Source organism: Trachypithecus francoisi, unplaced genomic scaffold (assembly GCF_009764315.1).
Source record: "Trachypithecus francoisi isolate TF-2019V2 unplaced genomic scaffold, Tfra_2.0 Lachesis_group2, whole genome shotgun sequence".
Classification (NCBI taxonomy): domain Eukaryota; kingdom Metazoa; phylum Chordata; class Mammalia; order Primates; family Cercopithecidae; genus Trachypithecus; species Trachypithecus francoisi.
This window is the reverse complement of record NW_022681465.1, coordinates 139,370,216-139,384,378: the sequence shown is the minus strand read 5'-3', so window position 1 is coordinate 139,384,378 and position 14,163 is coordinate 139,370,216. Positions and strand designations below refer to the sequence as shown.

Below are 14,163 nucleotides of genomic sequence, written 5' to 3'. Positions count from 1 at the left end.
TTTGATTTGCTAATGTTTTACTGAGGATGTTTGTGTCTATGTTCATGAGGAATGTTGGCCTGTAGTTTTCTTACACTATCTGGTTTTAGTATCACGATAAAGCTTGCGCCATGTAGTAATGTCCTCTCATCTTCTCTTTCTGGGAGAGATTATATAGAATGGGTGTTCTATGATTTTTAAATGTGTAATAGAATTTCTCAATGAAATAATCTGTGCTTGGACATTTCTTTCAAAGTGTTTAACTACAAATTCAATTTCTTTTTAATAGTGATAGGAATTTCAGGTTATATACTTCACCTTGGGTGAGTTTTGGTCTTTTTTTTTTTTTTAAGAATTGGTACATTCATCTAAGTTGTTGAATCTAGGTGCATAGGATTGTTCAGCATATTTCTTTAATATCATTTCATATATCTGCTGTGTCTGTAGTGATATTTCATTCCTGATATTGGTCATAAGTGTATTCTCTTTTTTCTTTGTCCGTCTTGCTTGAGGTTATCCATTTTATTAATTATTTCAAGAACGAGCTTTTGGTTTCATTGATTTCCCTGCCCCACCCCCCTTATTTTATCATTTTCCATCTCACTGGTTTCTGTCATTTTTATTTCCTTCCTTCTGTGTGCTTGCTTTATGTTTGGTTAGCTCTTCTTTTTTTTCTTTCTTTTTTTTCATTCTTTTTTTTTTTCCTGAGACAGGGTTTTGCTCTGTCTCCCAGGCTGGAGTACAGTGTCATGATCATTGCTCAGTGCAGCCTCAAACTCCTGGACTCAAGCAATCTTCCCGCCTCAGCCTCCTGAGTGGTGGAGAATATAGATACCCCACCACACCTAGCCAGCTAATTTTTAAATTTTTAATAGAGGCGGGTCTCTCTGTGTTAACCAGGCTGGTCTCAAATTCCCAGCCTTAGCAGTCCTCCTGACTCAGCCTCTCAAAGTGATGGGATTACAGGTGTGAGTCACTGGGCCTGATCCCTTTTCCTGATTTCTTCAGCTTAGAATATTGATTTGAGACCTTTCTCCTTTTCTAATATAAACAGTTAAAACTATAAATTTTTGCCTAAACTCTGCTTTACCTGAATCCCACACATTGATGTTTTTATTTTCATTTTGTTGAGTTCAAAATATTTTCAATCTTATTTTCCTTGAGACTTCCTCTCTGGCATTGAATATGTGAATTGTATTCCCAAGTGTTGGGAGATTTTCTGGTTCTCTTTCTATTATTTGATTTCCAGTTTGATTGCATTATAGTCAGAGAACACAGTTTGTATTTTGCTGCTTTTATAGTTTGTTAAGGTTTGTTTTATGACTCAGGGTATGGTCTATCTTGTTTCATGTATACTTGAAAGGAATGTGTTTTCTGCTATTGTTGGGTTGAGTATTTTAGAAATAAATCAATTAGATAAAGTTTGGTTGATGGTAGTATTGAGTTCTGTATTCTTGCTAATTTTCTCACTGTTTTATGTGGAATGCTGAGGAGTGTTGAAGTCTCTAATTATAATGCATATTTGTCTATTTCTTCTTTCAGTTCTTTATCTGAAAATAATATAGCTACTATGACTTTCTTTTGATTAGTATTTCTTTTTCCACCCTTTTACTTATTACCTACCTATAACATATATTTAAACTGGGTTTCTTGTAAATAGTACATAGTTGGTGGGTGGTTTTTTTTTTTTTTTTTTTTCCGACTTTACTTTTAGATTCAGGGCACACATGCAGGTTTGTTACATGGGTATAGTACGTGATACTGAGGTTTGGGGTGTGAATGATACCATGAGGTGGGTTTTTAAAAACCCATTCTGACATCCTCTGTCTTTTATTTGGTATGTTTAAGCCATTTAATTTACTGTTGTTATTGATAATGCTGATGTTCATAATGTTGGGTTGAGGTCTACCATTTTAGGATGTGTTTTCTGTTTGTTCTCACTGATCTTTATCTGTTTTCCCTTTCCTGCTTTCTTTCAGAGTATTTCAACATTTTTTAGTATTCCATTTTAACTTATTTATTGTCTTACTGTATCTCTGTATTTTTTTTTAGTGGTTGCTCTAAGAATTATGATATACTTAACAATCTACTTAGAGTTGCTTTTTTTTTTTTTTTTTTTTTTGAGACAGAGTCTCACTCCGTCACCCAGGCTGGAGTGCAGTGGCATGAGCTGGGCTCACTGCAAACTCCGCCTCCTGGGTTCAAGCGATTCTCCTGCCTCAGCTGCCCAAGTAACTAGGATTGCAGGCACCCACCACCAGGCCCAGCTAATTTTTGTATTTTTAGTAGAGACCAGGTTTCACCATATTAGCCAGTCTGGTTTAGAACTCCTGACCTCAGATGATCCACCCATCTCGGCCTCCCAGAGTGCTGGGATTACAGGCGTAGGCCACCACGCCCGGCCTAGAATTGCTATTTTATCACATCTCATGGAATGTAGAAAGCTTACCATCATGTAGGTTCCTCTGTTCTCTCCCGTTTTTGTTACATTTATCTTATGTATTACATCTACATACATCTAATGCCCCATCAGACAAGGTTATAATTTTTGCATTTAATCATCAATCATATTTTAGAGAGCTCAAGAGAAGAGGAATAGTCTGTTGTATTTACTTAGTTCTTTACCAGTTCTGTTACTCTTCCTACATTCTTGAAGTTTCAAGTTTCCCTCTGGTTTCATTTGAAGAATTTCCTTTAGCAATTCTTTTAGAGCAGGTTTGCTGGTGATGAATTCTAAGTTTCCTTCATCTGAAGATGTCTCAATTTAATCTTCTTTCCTGAAGGATATTTTCACTGCATATGGGATTCTGGGCTTATTGTTTTGGTTTTGTACTCCAGAAGAAAGCAGGAAAGGGAAAACAGAGAATAAAAGTCAGCAAGAACAAACAGAAAACACATCCTAAAATGGTAGACCTCAACCCAACATTATGAACATCAACATTTTCCAGCAATTTTTAAATTTTTTTCTTCTGGTCTCTAAGGTTTCTGATGAGAAACATACAGTTATTCAAGCTGTTGTTCCCTATATGTAGTATACCATTTTTGTCTGGTTCCATTCCACACCTTTTCTGTGTCATTAGCTTTTGAAAATGATGTGTCTGGGTGCGGATTTCTTTGGGCTTACTTTGGAGTTCAGTGATCTTTAATCTGTAGGTTTATGTTTTGGAAAATTTGTGGAATATTCATTCTTTCTTCAATTTTTTTTTTTTTTTGGACTGCACCCTTTTTCCTCCGATTCTTTGGCTGTGATGATAGAAATGTTAGATATTTGGGCATTATCTTACAGGTCTCTGAAGCTCTGTTCTTTTTTTTTTTTTTTCTAATCTTTTTTTCCTCTCTGCTGTCCAGATCAGATAATTTCTATTGATCTATTGTGAAGTTCACTGGCTCTTTCTTATCTCATCTCCATTCTGCCACTGATTCTACCTAGCGAGTTTTTATTTCACTTATTGTACTTTTTAGTTCTAAAATTTCCTTTTGGTTCTTCTTAATAACTCTATTTATTTCCTAAGACTTTCTATTTTTCTATAATTCCTAAAAGTATGTTCACTCTTACTTTCCTTTTCTCTTTTTCCTTCTTGCCATCAGTGGCAGAACACCCATACTTCTTGGAGTCTTTTTCTACTGGTTACCATAAAAATTCTGTTAATAATTCCTACATCTATAGGATCTCAGTGTAGGCATCTGTTTAATATCTTTTCTCAAGGAAGTTTTTTTTTCTGCTTCTTTTTAGGCTGAATAATTTTGTATTGTATGCTGAGAAATTTGGGGTTGTATCCTAGACATTTTAAATCTTTAAATACATGAGATTCTGGGTTTGTTTAAATCTGTCGGGTCAGTAGTATTTCAAATTCTGGTCTTCTTGCTCAGTCTGCTGCTACCATTTACTTTTCAGTCTGCAAATAACTGCAGAATTCATTCTGTCCAGGTTTTGTAGCTAATTCAGTAGGAAAACCAGGATGAAGTGTGCTTCCTTCATCTTACCTGAAACCAGAACCTGTCTTGATAGGCAAATTAACAAATTAGGCCAATATTTTTAAAAAGTTAAGGCTATAATTTTTGTATAACTATTCTTATCAATTTTTTACTACTCTACCACCATTATACTACTGAACATTATTTTTTTCTTTCTTTTTTTTTTGGAGACAGAGTCTCTGTTGCCCAGGCTGGAGTGCAGTGGTATGATCTCAGTGTACTGCAACTTTTGCCTCCCAAGTTTAAGCCATTCTCCTGCCTCAGCCTCCTGAGTAGCTGGAACTACAGATTTGTGCCACCACACCCGGCTAATTTTTGTGTTTTCAGTAGAGACAGAGTTTTGCCATGTTGGCCAGGCTGGTCTCAAACTCCTGACCTCAAGTAATCCTTCCACCTCAGTCTCCCAAAGTGCTGGGATAACAGGCATGAGCCACCGCGCCCGGCCTTGAACATTATTTTTTTCATCACTGCCGTATACCTGGCTCTTTGGCTGTATTAAACTTTCCTGTCTCCTCTGTTCTGTTTCCCATTCTGCCCGTGGATTGTCATCTGCCTATTGTCTGTTTTCAGCTGAGACAAGGTTGGAATTTTCCAAAAGGAACTTTATGAAGGAGGTGGGATGATACATACAACTGTATTGATTTGGGGAATGACGATAATTTCAGCTGTGTACAGCACTGCCCTGTCTGTAAAGCCCTTGCACGTCCTTCTCATGTTATCCTCAAATGACCCCTTTGAGACAGTCCAACCCAGTTTATTGATCCCATTTCACAGCTGAGGTAACAGGACTTTTAGATGTCTGATGTGATCTTCTCAAGGTCTCTCAGTTTTGGAAAGGCAGAGCCAGGACCAAGTGGATTTCCTAGCCACAAATCTAATGTACCTACCACAGTTTTGTGCTTTAGTTTGACAACCAAGGATTTAATGATTTTGTGATTTGGCTAGTCCAGTTTACAAAGCATTGTCCTCTGCATTTTCCATGGCCTGAGGTGGTCTTAGATGAACATGCTTGCTGCAGGATCTTTGGATCTTAGCCTTAGTGAGATGTGGATGGCACCCGCAATCTGGTAGGCTTCCTCCCAGGCTATAGTTTATTTCATTTTCCGTGAGGTTTTATTAAATACCTAGTACATTTCTGGCACAGCCCCCAAGCAAGCCTAGGAGACAGAAGGATGAATAAGACCATTCCCAGACTCCTGGCCTCTATGGGCCCCAGGTAATCATCTGGACCTTTCTGACCATCAAGGGGCCTGCCAGAAGGCTTTGGGGAGAGGTGTCTGAGTTTATGGAGTTCTCCTTTCCCTACAGTCCTCCGGGCCTCATATGAACAGGAGAAAGAAGCACTTACCCACTCTTTCCAGGAGGCCAGTGCTGCCCAGCAGGTAAGAGGGGCTGGGTCATGTCAGTCTCAGGTGAGGGTAGGGAAGAACCAGTGGGAAAGCAGCATGGAGCCCCAAGGCAGCCAAAACTGATTACGTGTGCCTAGGAGTGAGGGGCTGAGGTGACTGTCTTCTGTGTATCCAGGCCCCTACATGTGGTAACCAGGCTATTTGCTCAAGAAGGCTGGGTTTGAAATTGAGTTGGGCCTATTTTTCCAGGGACTATTAGGAAGATCTTGGAGAGGCATGGGCCAGGTGCCACAGTGTGATAGATTCATGGGTGGATGCACATAGACCTGTGGAAGGATGCAGGGAAGCATCTGACTCAATGTGGCTGTACAGAAAGACTTCCTAGAGGGAATGAGATCTAAGCTGGAGTCTGAAGGATGGGTTGGAATTCTTTGGTAAAGAAGGATAGGAACGGTGCCCCAGGCAGAAAAAAAGCAATGTGTTCAAAGACATGGAGAAAAAAGGGAAAATTTGGGATACCTGAGGAACTGAAAGATGTCCAGGATGCATGGGGCATGAGTTTCAGTGGGAGAGGGGACTAAGGCTAAGGAAGTGAGCAAGGGTCAGAGTGGGAGCTGGCGAGCCATCTTAAGGAGTTGTGCTCTATCCTAATGGTAATGATCACAGTTGGTTCAAGTAGAGGAAGTTCTTGGCAGTTAAACAGTTTGGAGATAAGAATGTACCCTGAAGCTGGGGGAGTATTGTGATGTTTGGCTGCAGTAGAGGATGTATAGAAGGAGCAGTGAGGGATGAGCTTGGAAAAATTCATTGAGCCTCATTTGGATGGGTTTTGAATGCCAGGCTAACAATGATCTTTTATACCAGGACATTGTCCCCTACAGTATGGGGAGCCATTAAAGGCATTAAAGCAAGACGTGGGGTTGGTGTGTTCCTTTTGTCTCCTTTCCTTCTCTCTCTCCCTCCCCCTCCCTTTCCACGTCCCCCTCCCCCTTCCCCTCCCCTCTCCCTCCCTCTCCTTCTCCTCTTCCACCGTCTCCCCTTCCCTCTCCCTCTCCTTCCCCTTCCCCTTCCCTCCCCCTCCCCTCCCTTCCACTCTTCTTTTCTTTCCTCTTTTCTTTTCTCTTCTTTCTTTCTCTTTCCAGCATGCAATTCTCACTGTAAGGGCTGGTAGATCTCAAGCAGTGGTCGAAGTATGTTGATCTTGCATTGTCTTGTAGGGTAGACCAAAGACAGATAGAAGAACCCAAAACTGTTCTCCCTCTGGGATGTGGCGAAGTTCACCTATAGCCTTTATGAGGCAGGCTTTGATTGTCTCCATCCCACTCCCTGCTCCAGGAGACCATAGACAGACTGACCTCACAGCTGGAGGCTTTCCAGGCCAAAATGAAGAGGGTGGAGGAGTCCATTATGAGCCGAAACTATAAGAAGCATATCCAGGTAAGTGGCAGCACCCTGGGGGCTTTTCCTCCTTGAATCTCCAGGGAGGTCAGGGCCGGGCAACAGGAAACACCAGCCCCTCTTCAAGGACAAGACTCAGACCTGACACTCTTACCTACACAAGGGCCTGGAAATAAAAGAGTTCCCATTTCACTGATGGGAAAATTAAGGCCCAGAGAGCAGCATCTGGAATAGTAAAGTGCTCACGTTCTGCATTCAGAGAGAACTAGGTGCACATAGCAAACCTTCCACTTAGCATAAGTGACTCAACCTATCCAAACCACAGTCTCCTCATCTGTGGTGCTAGTGCATGTCTCAAAAGGTGTTATTCGGATACAGAGATAAAGCATATTAAGCACTTAACATAGGCTGAGAGACGAAGGTGGGTGACTTGTGAAAGTCCAACTGAGTTTCTGGCGGAATGGGGAGGAGGGAGGTAGCCTCCTGGCCTAATGAGGTCACTCTCTCCCTGTCTAGGATTATGGGAGCCCCAGCCAGTTCTGGGAGCAGGAGCTGGAGAGCTTACACTTTGTCATTGAGATGAAGAACGAGCGTATTCATGAGCTGGACAAGCGGCTGATCCTCATGGAAACAGTGGTCTGTGGCTGGGAGTGGCTGGGGGATGCAGCCTCAGGCTCCCGCTTTCTGGATGTTTCCTTTGTAAAGCGTGCAGAGGGGAGGTGGTTTAAGGAGGTCCCAGCCTGGTTCACTCCAGCTTTGACCTGCCACCTGTGCTGACCACTGAGCATGGTCTGTGGCCAGGCTGGGTCAAGCAGTGGCTCCTTATCATCTGAGTCCTGTGCCTTTCGAGGCTACTGATATTGCTGTAGCTTGGGTGACACTAGGGCAGGTAGCATTGAGAACACAGGAGGACAGAAGCCTCAGAAACCCTAGGGTTGAATCTAAGCGGAGATTATGTTGCTCTGGAAGAAGTGTCCCTGGCCTCCTGTGTGCCATACAACTTATAATTTAAAAAATAAAACTAAGGAATTAACAAAAAGCTGCTGACTTTTAATTTTGACACAGGAGAATTTAAAAAAAAAAAAAAATCTTACAGGCACTACCATCTCATATCACCATCAGTTCTTTTCTCAGGAAGGAAACAGGGTGGGAGTGAGATGAGGAGCCAGGGTGTGTGCCCAGTGAGCCCTGGGGGCTTGAGTCACATGACATGGAATCACCCACAGAGCTTTATTTTAATCAGATCATCTCAAACATTCCCTGTAGATTTTGTTCACCCATTTTTGTGGAAACACATAACAGACAAACTTAATTTTATTTATATAGATCATATCCTTCTGACTTTTGGAGAACAAAAAATATTCTTTCTTCCATGAACTCATGGTGATATGAGATGGTAGGGCCTGTAATTTTTTTTAACATTCTCCTGTGGCAAAAAGTCAGCAGCCCTTTGTTAATTTTTTAGTTTTATTTTTTTCTAAGTTACCTTATTGCTCCATGAAATGTAACATATAGTCTAGAATGAATCAGTGCTTTCAGTGACCACAGATAAGAGGGAGGTGACAGCACACATCGTGCAGCGTGAGTTTGGCAGCTTTCTGAGCTCATTCTGATGTGTTACAGAAAGAGAAAAATCTGATATTGGAGGAAAAAATCACGACCCTGCAACAGGAGAATGAGGACCTCCACGTCCGAAGCCGCAACCAGGCGGTCCTGTCAAGGTAGCTGTCTTCCTGCCTCCTTTCCTCCCGTCCCTACCCTTTGTGCCAAAATTTCCAGTTGGGAGAGTCTTAGAGGGACCTGAGGAATGGACTGACAGGTGGGCCCGGGGCCTATTTAGGGAATGTGGCTCCTCTTTCCCTGGGAGTCAGGAAACCCAAGGGGGCAGCTCTGCCCGGAAACCAAAGTCCCAATGCCTTGGTGAGTATCTGTTTGTCTCGGTCCTGGCTGAGTGTACTCCATGGGAAAGCCCAATATAGGGAAGAGGAAACAGGAAACTGATCGTGCACCAGGCCTAAGTGGAATGAATCAGTTCTTAGAACTTAGTAAATAAGAGCTAGTATCATGTGTCAGACATAATTTATTGAATACTGTACATATTTTCTCATCTAATCCTCATAATTACTCTAAAAGCTGGGTCCTATTCTTCTTCTTCTTCCCGTTTTACAAATGAGGAGCCTGAAATTTAAGAATGAATAACTTGTTCAAGATTATATAGCTAAGTGGTGGAGCAGAGATTTGGAGCAGCTCAGAACTGCCTGCCTGTCTGTGAGGCCCACGCTCCTTGGTCAAGAGATTGAATTGCCTCTTGTATACAGGCCAACAAGGAGGGCGGTGGAGACCCTGCAGCAGGCTGCTGGTCCATCTAAGGAAGGCTCCCTGGGGGAATGGGTCGGTCTCTGTGGTACCTGCTCCCGGTAGGCAACCCTGGGCTCTGTGTGCATCCACAGGCAGCTCTCAGAAGACCTGCTTCTCACGCGTGAGGCCCTGGAGAAGGAGATGCAGCTGCGGCGACAGCTCCAGCAGGAGAAGGAGGAGCTGTTGTACCGGGTCCTCGGGGCCAATGCCTCGCCCGCCTTCCCCATGGCCTCTGTCACTCCCACTGAGGTCTCCTTCCTCGCCACATAGGGTGCAAGGCCTGGGCCTACCACGAAGCCTGAAGTCACAGCTCCTGCCAAGGTTTTTCTGGAGAAGACAGCAAGAGCCTCTCAGTTCTTTTCCGGGAAGGAACAAGGGTGGGAGCGAGATGAGGAGCCAGGGTGTGTGCCCAGTGAGCCCTGGGTTCTTGGGTTACATGGAATCACCCACAGGGCTTTGGAGGCCCCTAGAAGCATCTTCCCTTGAGTTGGCCTAGGGAATAAGCAAGAGGAGACATTTCCTCCCTCCCCCGCCACTCTGTCCCAATCCGAGAAGTTCCGAGGCTTTCCCAGGGGCAGCCTGTGTCATGTTGGCCATCTAACATAAAGGAGACAGCCCCGGGTCCCAGCTTGTCAGCTCTGCTGCCAACTTGCTGACTTGTCAACTTCCTCTAGGTGTTCCCACTCCACCCTGGCCTGCTCACAGCCTCAGTTTATCCCCTGCACTAAAATGGTGGGGGGACTATTCAAATGACTCTTCTGTCACTGCAGTGTCCCATTCTAGGATTGTCTGAAGGCCAGAGTAGGGGTTGGGGAGGAGTGTGGACAAACACGGCAAATCAGAGTGGGAAAGGTGAGTGGCAGGGTGGGGGTCTCTGAAGGCCCTTGGGGCTGACAGGGCCAGGCAGCCTCCCCAGCTGAGGCTCCATTCCTGGGCCAGAGTTGGGTCTACTAAGGGGCAGTAGCCAGAGCTCCTCTTCCTTTACCAGGCAAGGCACATCCCTTCAGCACTCCTGGCCCTTTGGTCTTGGTGCCACCTGGGCACAGCGGCCAGCTTGGTGGTTCTGAGTCCATTCATCTGTCAGAGCTGGAACCTCATCCCTGCACAGATGAGGAAACCGAGGCATGGAGCAGTTCCCAGAGTCAAATCTAGATCTCATCTGTCGTCCAGGTCTTATCCTTTGCTCTGTTTTTCTCTTCAGGCTCTGGAAGATCAGATCTGTAACTTAATCTTCCTGACTTAATCTTCCTCTCCCTGGCCCTCACCCACTTAGTTTCTTTTTCACTCCTGCTCTCTGCCTTAACTCTTCCTCCCACTGCCCCTGATCCCAGGCCCAGGCTTTTACAACCTGGCACTCAGCTTCCCCATCAGTGACAAGGGGTAGCTAGAGTAACTAACCTCAGCAGGCCGACCAGTCCTGATAGTCTGTGGATTTCAGATCCTTCTCAGGAAGCTTCAGATCTACTGGAGACTATAATTATAACTCCTGTTCTGCATAGAGCATTTGCATCAAAGACTTTCCATGCCCCTTCCCCCCCCGGTCCTCATAAGATCCTTGAAGCAGGTTCCTATTTCTCATTGGCAACAGGGCAAACAGATCACAGGAGTCAAAGGGCCTTGCTCAAGGTCCCCAGCTTCAGCCCCAGGTCCTAAGCCAGCATCAGAACAGTCAATCTGCATCTTTCATCAGTCATTCTGTAGTGACATTATCCCAGACTGCCTTCTGTATTCCCCTGTGTACAGTCTCCTTCTGTTTCTGGGTTTAGAAGTTCAGAGGTGACTGTGTTTCTCCATTTCCCCAGCCAAATGGGGGAAGAGGTGAGGCTAGGGGAGTGCTGTGCCGATTTTCCAGCCTTGGTCAGACAGGTCACCCGGGAGCCTCGAGGAAAGCTCTGGAGGGAATCACGTGTACTTTTTCATGAAGCTTTTTGCAAAGTACATCTAAGATACACTAGTTTATTGGACTAATGTCCAGGAGTAGACACGATTGGTGGCCAAGTTATCTGGGGACACCTAAACAGGTCAGCGACCTGCATGACTTCTTGGAACCTTTAATATGCCAATGTGTGTGACAAACTTACAAGAAGGGAGCTGAGTATCCAGCCTCTCCCAAACCTCTTTGAGCAAAGCTTCTGTCCCTCCCATACCTCTCACCTCACAGGCACATCAGGCTGCAGAATGCGCTTTAGAAAGCATTGTTGTCATTGAGAGGGGCGGGGCTGGAGAAGGAGCAAGTTGTGGGGAGCCAGGCTTCCCTCATGCAGCCTGTAGTGGATGTGGGAAGGAGATCAACTTCTCCTCACTCTGGGACAGACAATGTATGGAAACTAAAAAGAACATGCAGCACCTTATTTACATGGCTTCTGTGTTTTTCTGGGAGTGGGGGAGGGGGGTCTTCGCTGAGGACTTCTGCCAGTGGCAGGGATCTCTGAAGAATAAATCCTGGGGCCTGGGTAGCCTACTCATGGTTCTGGGCACCCTCCTCAAGTACCAAAGCCCCACTGGCCCTTGCTTTGCCCTAACTGTGGATGTGGGGCCTGGGGCTAGGGTGAAGCCTGGATTAAAGGATGACCTTCAAAATAGACCAAGGCTTGGAGTGAGGCTGAGGTTGAAGTAAGCAGTGAAAACAGAGTGATGGGGTGGGGGAGTGTGAGGAATGAATGAGAAGCCACCTTCTGCACTGCGGGGCCCCTCTTTGGCATCAGAAACACTGAGGTTCCCACAGGTACCTACCCCTGATTCTGCCTATTGCTCCACATCCAGATGCCTGTGGCCAGGGAGGGAGCTAGGAAGGGGTAGAGGAGACACCAGGACCTCGAGTCATGTGGATATGGGTGGTGGCCAAACCAGTGCCCTGAAGGTTGGTGGCCCAGCAGGTTTAGACGTCAGCATCCCTGGCCCAGGTCTCCTCCACATACAGGGTGCCCTCTGCCTCCTGCTGTACCTGGCCCTCCCGGTGTACCACGTGAGCCCGTTCATTGATGTAGAGCGGTCAGCCTGATGGTAGGGGATAAAAATGGACTGCACATTAGCTGTCCCAGGTGCATCTCTGACTCACGCACCAGGGTCAGGTAAGAGGCACTATCCCTTTGGGGAAAGGAGAAGCGACTTGCCCAAGGTCACACTTGGGCTTGGTGTCAGAACACCTTAAAGGCCAGGTTCTTTGTGAAAAAACGTTAAGCTTCTCAAGTCTGCAGAGAGAAGCTGGGGTTCCCTCCCCTACTCAAAGAGTGTCCAGAGGTAACGCAGTCCAGGGAAGCACTTCCCAATGTGGGTTTTGGGGTCCTCTGCTCCTGTAGGGATGCTACCTCCTCAAAGGGGAGGAAGGGGAAGACTTCTGTTAACAAAGGTGTTTGAGAAACATTAAGAAAAGCAAAGTGAAATTGGGTAGACTCCAACCACTGAGTCTGTTACATGTACACATGTATTTTGAATCTCCAAGACAGATAATCGTTATAAAAGAAAGTGGGGTAGGGTGGGAGGGAACTTTCTGGTATTCCACCCTTCTAAAGAACGTGTTGGGAAAATCCTGGTGGAGCCAAGCCAGTGTCTCCTGACCATCTGTGTGCTCCTTTCCCCTTCTTGGGTCTCAGTTTCCTCTTCTGACAAGTGGGAGAATGATCCCTTACCCTTTCCAACTCCTAAGGCCTCTGTGGAGTTCACCTTTATCACATCTTTGCAGCCACTGCAGGGAATGGAGAGATGAACTTGAGAAGTAGCTATGTGCTAGCTCAGGCTACACAAATGACTGGAGCGAGGTGGAGCCAGAGCATTTTAAGTTCAGGGGGAACAGGGCACCCTCACTGGGTTCCACTGGCCTCCTTTTCAGGGCTGCTGAAAGTGGTGATCCTATCAAGTCACAGCTTGCAGAGCACCTTGTTTCTCTATCCTATACTTTTCTTAAATGGCCTCCAGCTGGGTGATAGCCCCTCACGGGTCTTTCTGACCACTCTTTCCCTGGGACCCATACAAGATCAGCTCACTGCTCAGACGTCATTGATGGCTCCCGGGAGTCTCAAGAGTGATGCTTGAGTTCCTGGGCCCACATGCTCCCTGCATTCTCCACAGGTGGCAGTGGTGGGACAGATGAGTCTCTGGGTCTCATGTGGGTGTGACATGTTTGCCCTTATTCTTTCTCCTAGTATCACAGGTCTGGATCCTCCCCCTCCATCTCCCTAAGGCTCCTATCAAATTCCAGCTCTTCCAGGAAGTCCTTTTACAAATTCCTCAGGTCCTAGATGTTGGTAACATACCTTTTAGCACAGCTGTTCTCTAGATGTTTGAATTTCATGGGAGTAAGTTCTTTGAGAAGAAAGAACCACTACCTCTCCAAAACCACTTGGGAAGGTCTGATCTCACAGCAGATGCCAAGGAAACAGTTGCTAATGTTCATCTCCTGTTACACATACACACCCAGCCACAGAACCTGAGCATTTGCTCCAGCCCCATGTTGGTGTGACTGAGGCCAGTCTGGTCTCAGCTTGAATGTCACCTTGGAGATGACTCCCTAACCACCATATCTTAGGTAGACCCTATCACATTGCCCTGTTTTATGCTCATTGTAGCATTTGGCATTGTCTACATGGTCACTTTTGTCCATCTTTCACTTCCTCCTTCCTGCTTAGATGATAAGCTTGCAGATAGCAGAAGCCATCTCTTTTAGACTCATCCTCGTAACCTTAGTACCTAATCCAGTGTCTGGCATGTGGCAAGTGCTCGTTTTTGGTTAAATTAAGAAAGGAACAAATTATGCATTCTTACACAGTAACCTGAGAAGTTACTATTTGACAGATGAGGAAACTGGGGCCCAGAGAAGGGAAGTGATTTGCCCCAGGTCACTCAGAGAAGCAGCATCAGTGTTGGGACCAGAATCCAGGTTCATCAGGTTCCCAGTCAAGCAGTAGCGCCATCCCACCATGATTGCTCTTGGTCCTAACTAATCCTTCTCTCACACCTCACTGCCCCAATACTCTGCCACCATGTACACACATACACACAGCCTCCATTACCCGCTGCTTACCTTCTGCCCTGGATATCACCAGCTAAAGTTCACAGCAATCTCTGGCTCGCTTAGAACCATGCCGGTCACACTGAAGTTTTCTCC

At 45.4% G+C, this 14,163-nt stretch overlaps 1 protein-coding gene across 2 annotated transcripts in view; it reads left to right on the top strand.

Moving 5' to 3' along the window:
• Nucleotides 1-11,414, top strand: part of CCDC69 (coiled-coil domain containing 69) — a 42,990-nt gene extending 31,576 nt beyond the window's left edge. For both annotated transcript variants that reach the window (XM_033180650.1, XM_033180651.1), the window contains exons 5-9: nt 5,263-5,336; nt 6,639-6,740; nt 7,218-7,337; nt 8,325-8,422; nt 9,152-11,414. In XM_033180650.1, the coding sequence (XP_033036541.1) occupies nt 5,263-5,336; nt 6,639-6,740; nt 7,218-7,337; nt 8,325-8,422; nt 9,152-9,329 (572 nt within the window). In that variant the 3' untranslated portion in view covers nt 9,330-11,414. The remainder of the gene's footprint in view (nt 1-5,262; nt 5,337-6,638; nt 6,741-7,217; nt 7,338-8,324; nt 8,423-9,151) is intronic.
• The last annotated feature ends 2,749 nt before the right edge of the window (nt 11,415-14,163 follow it).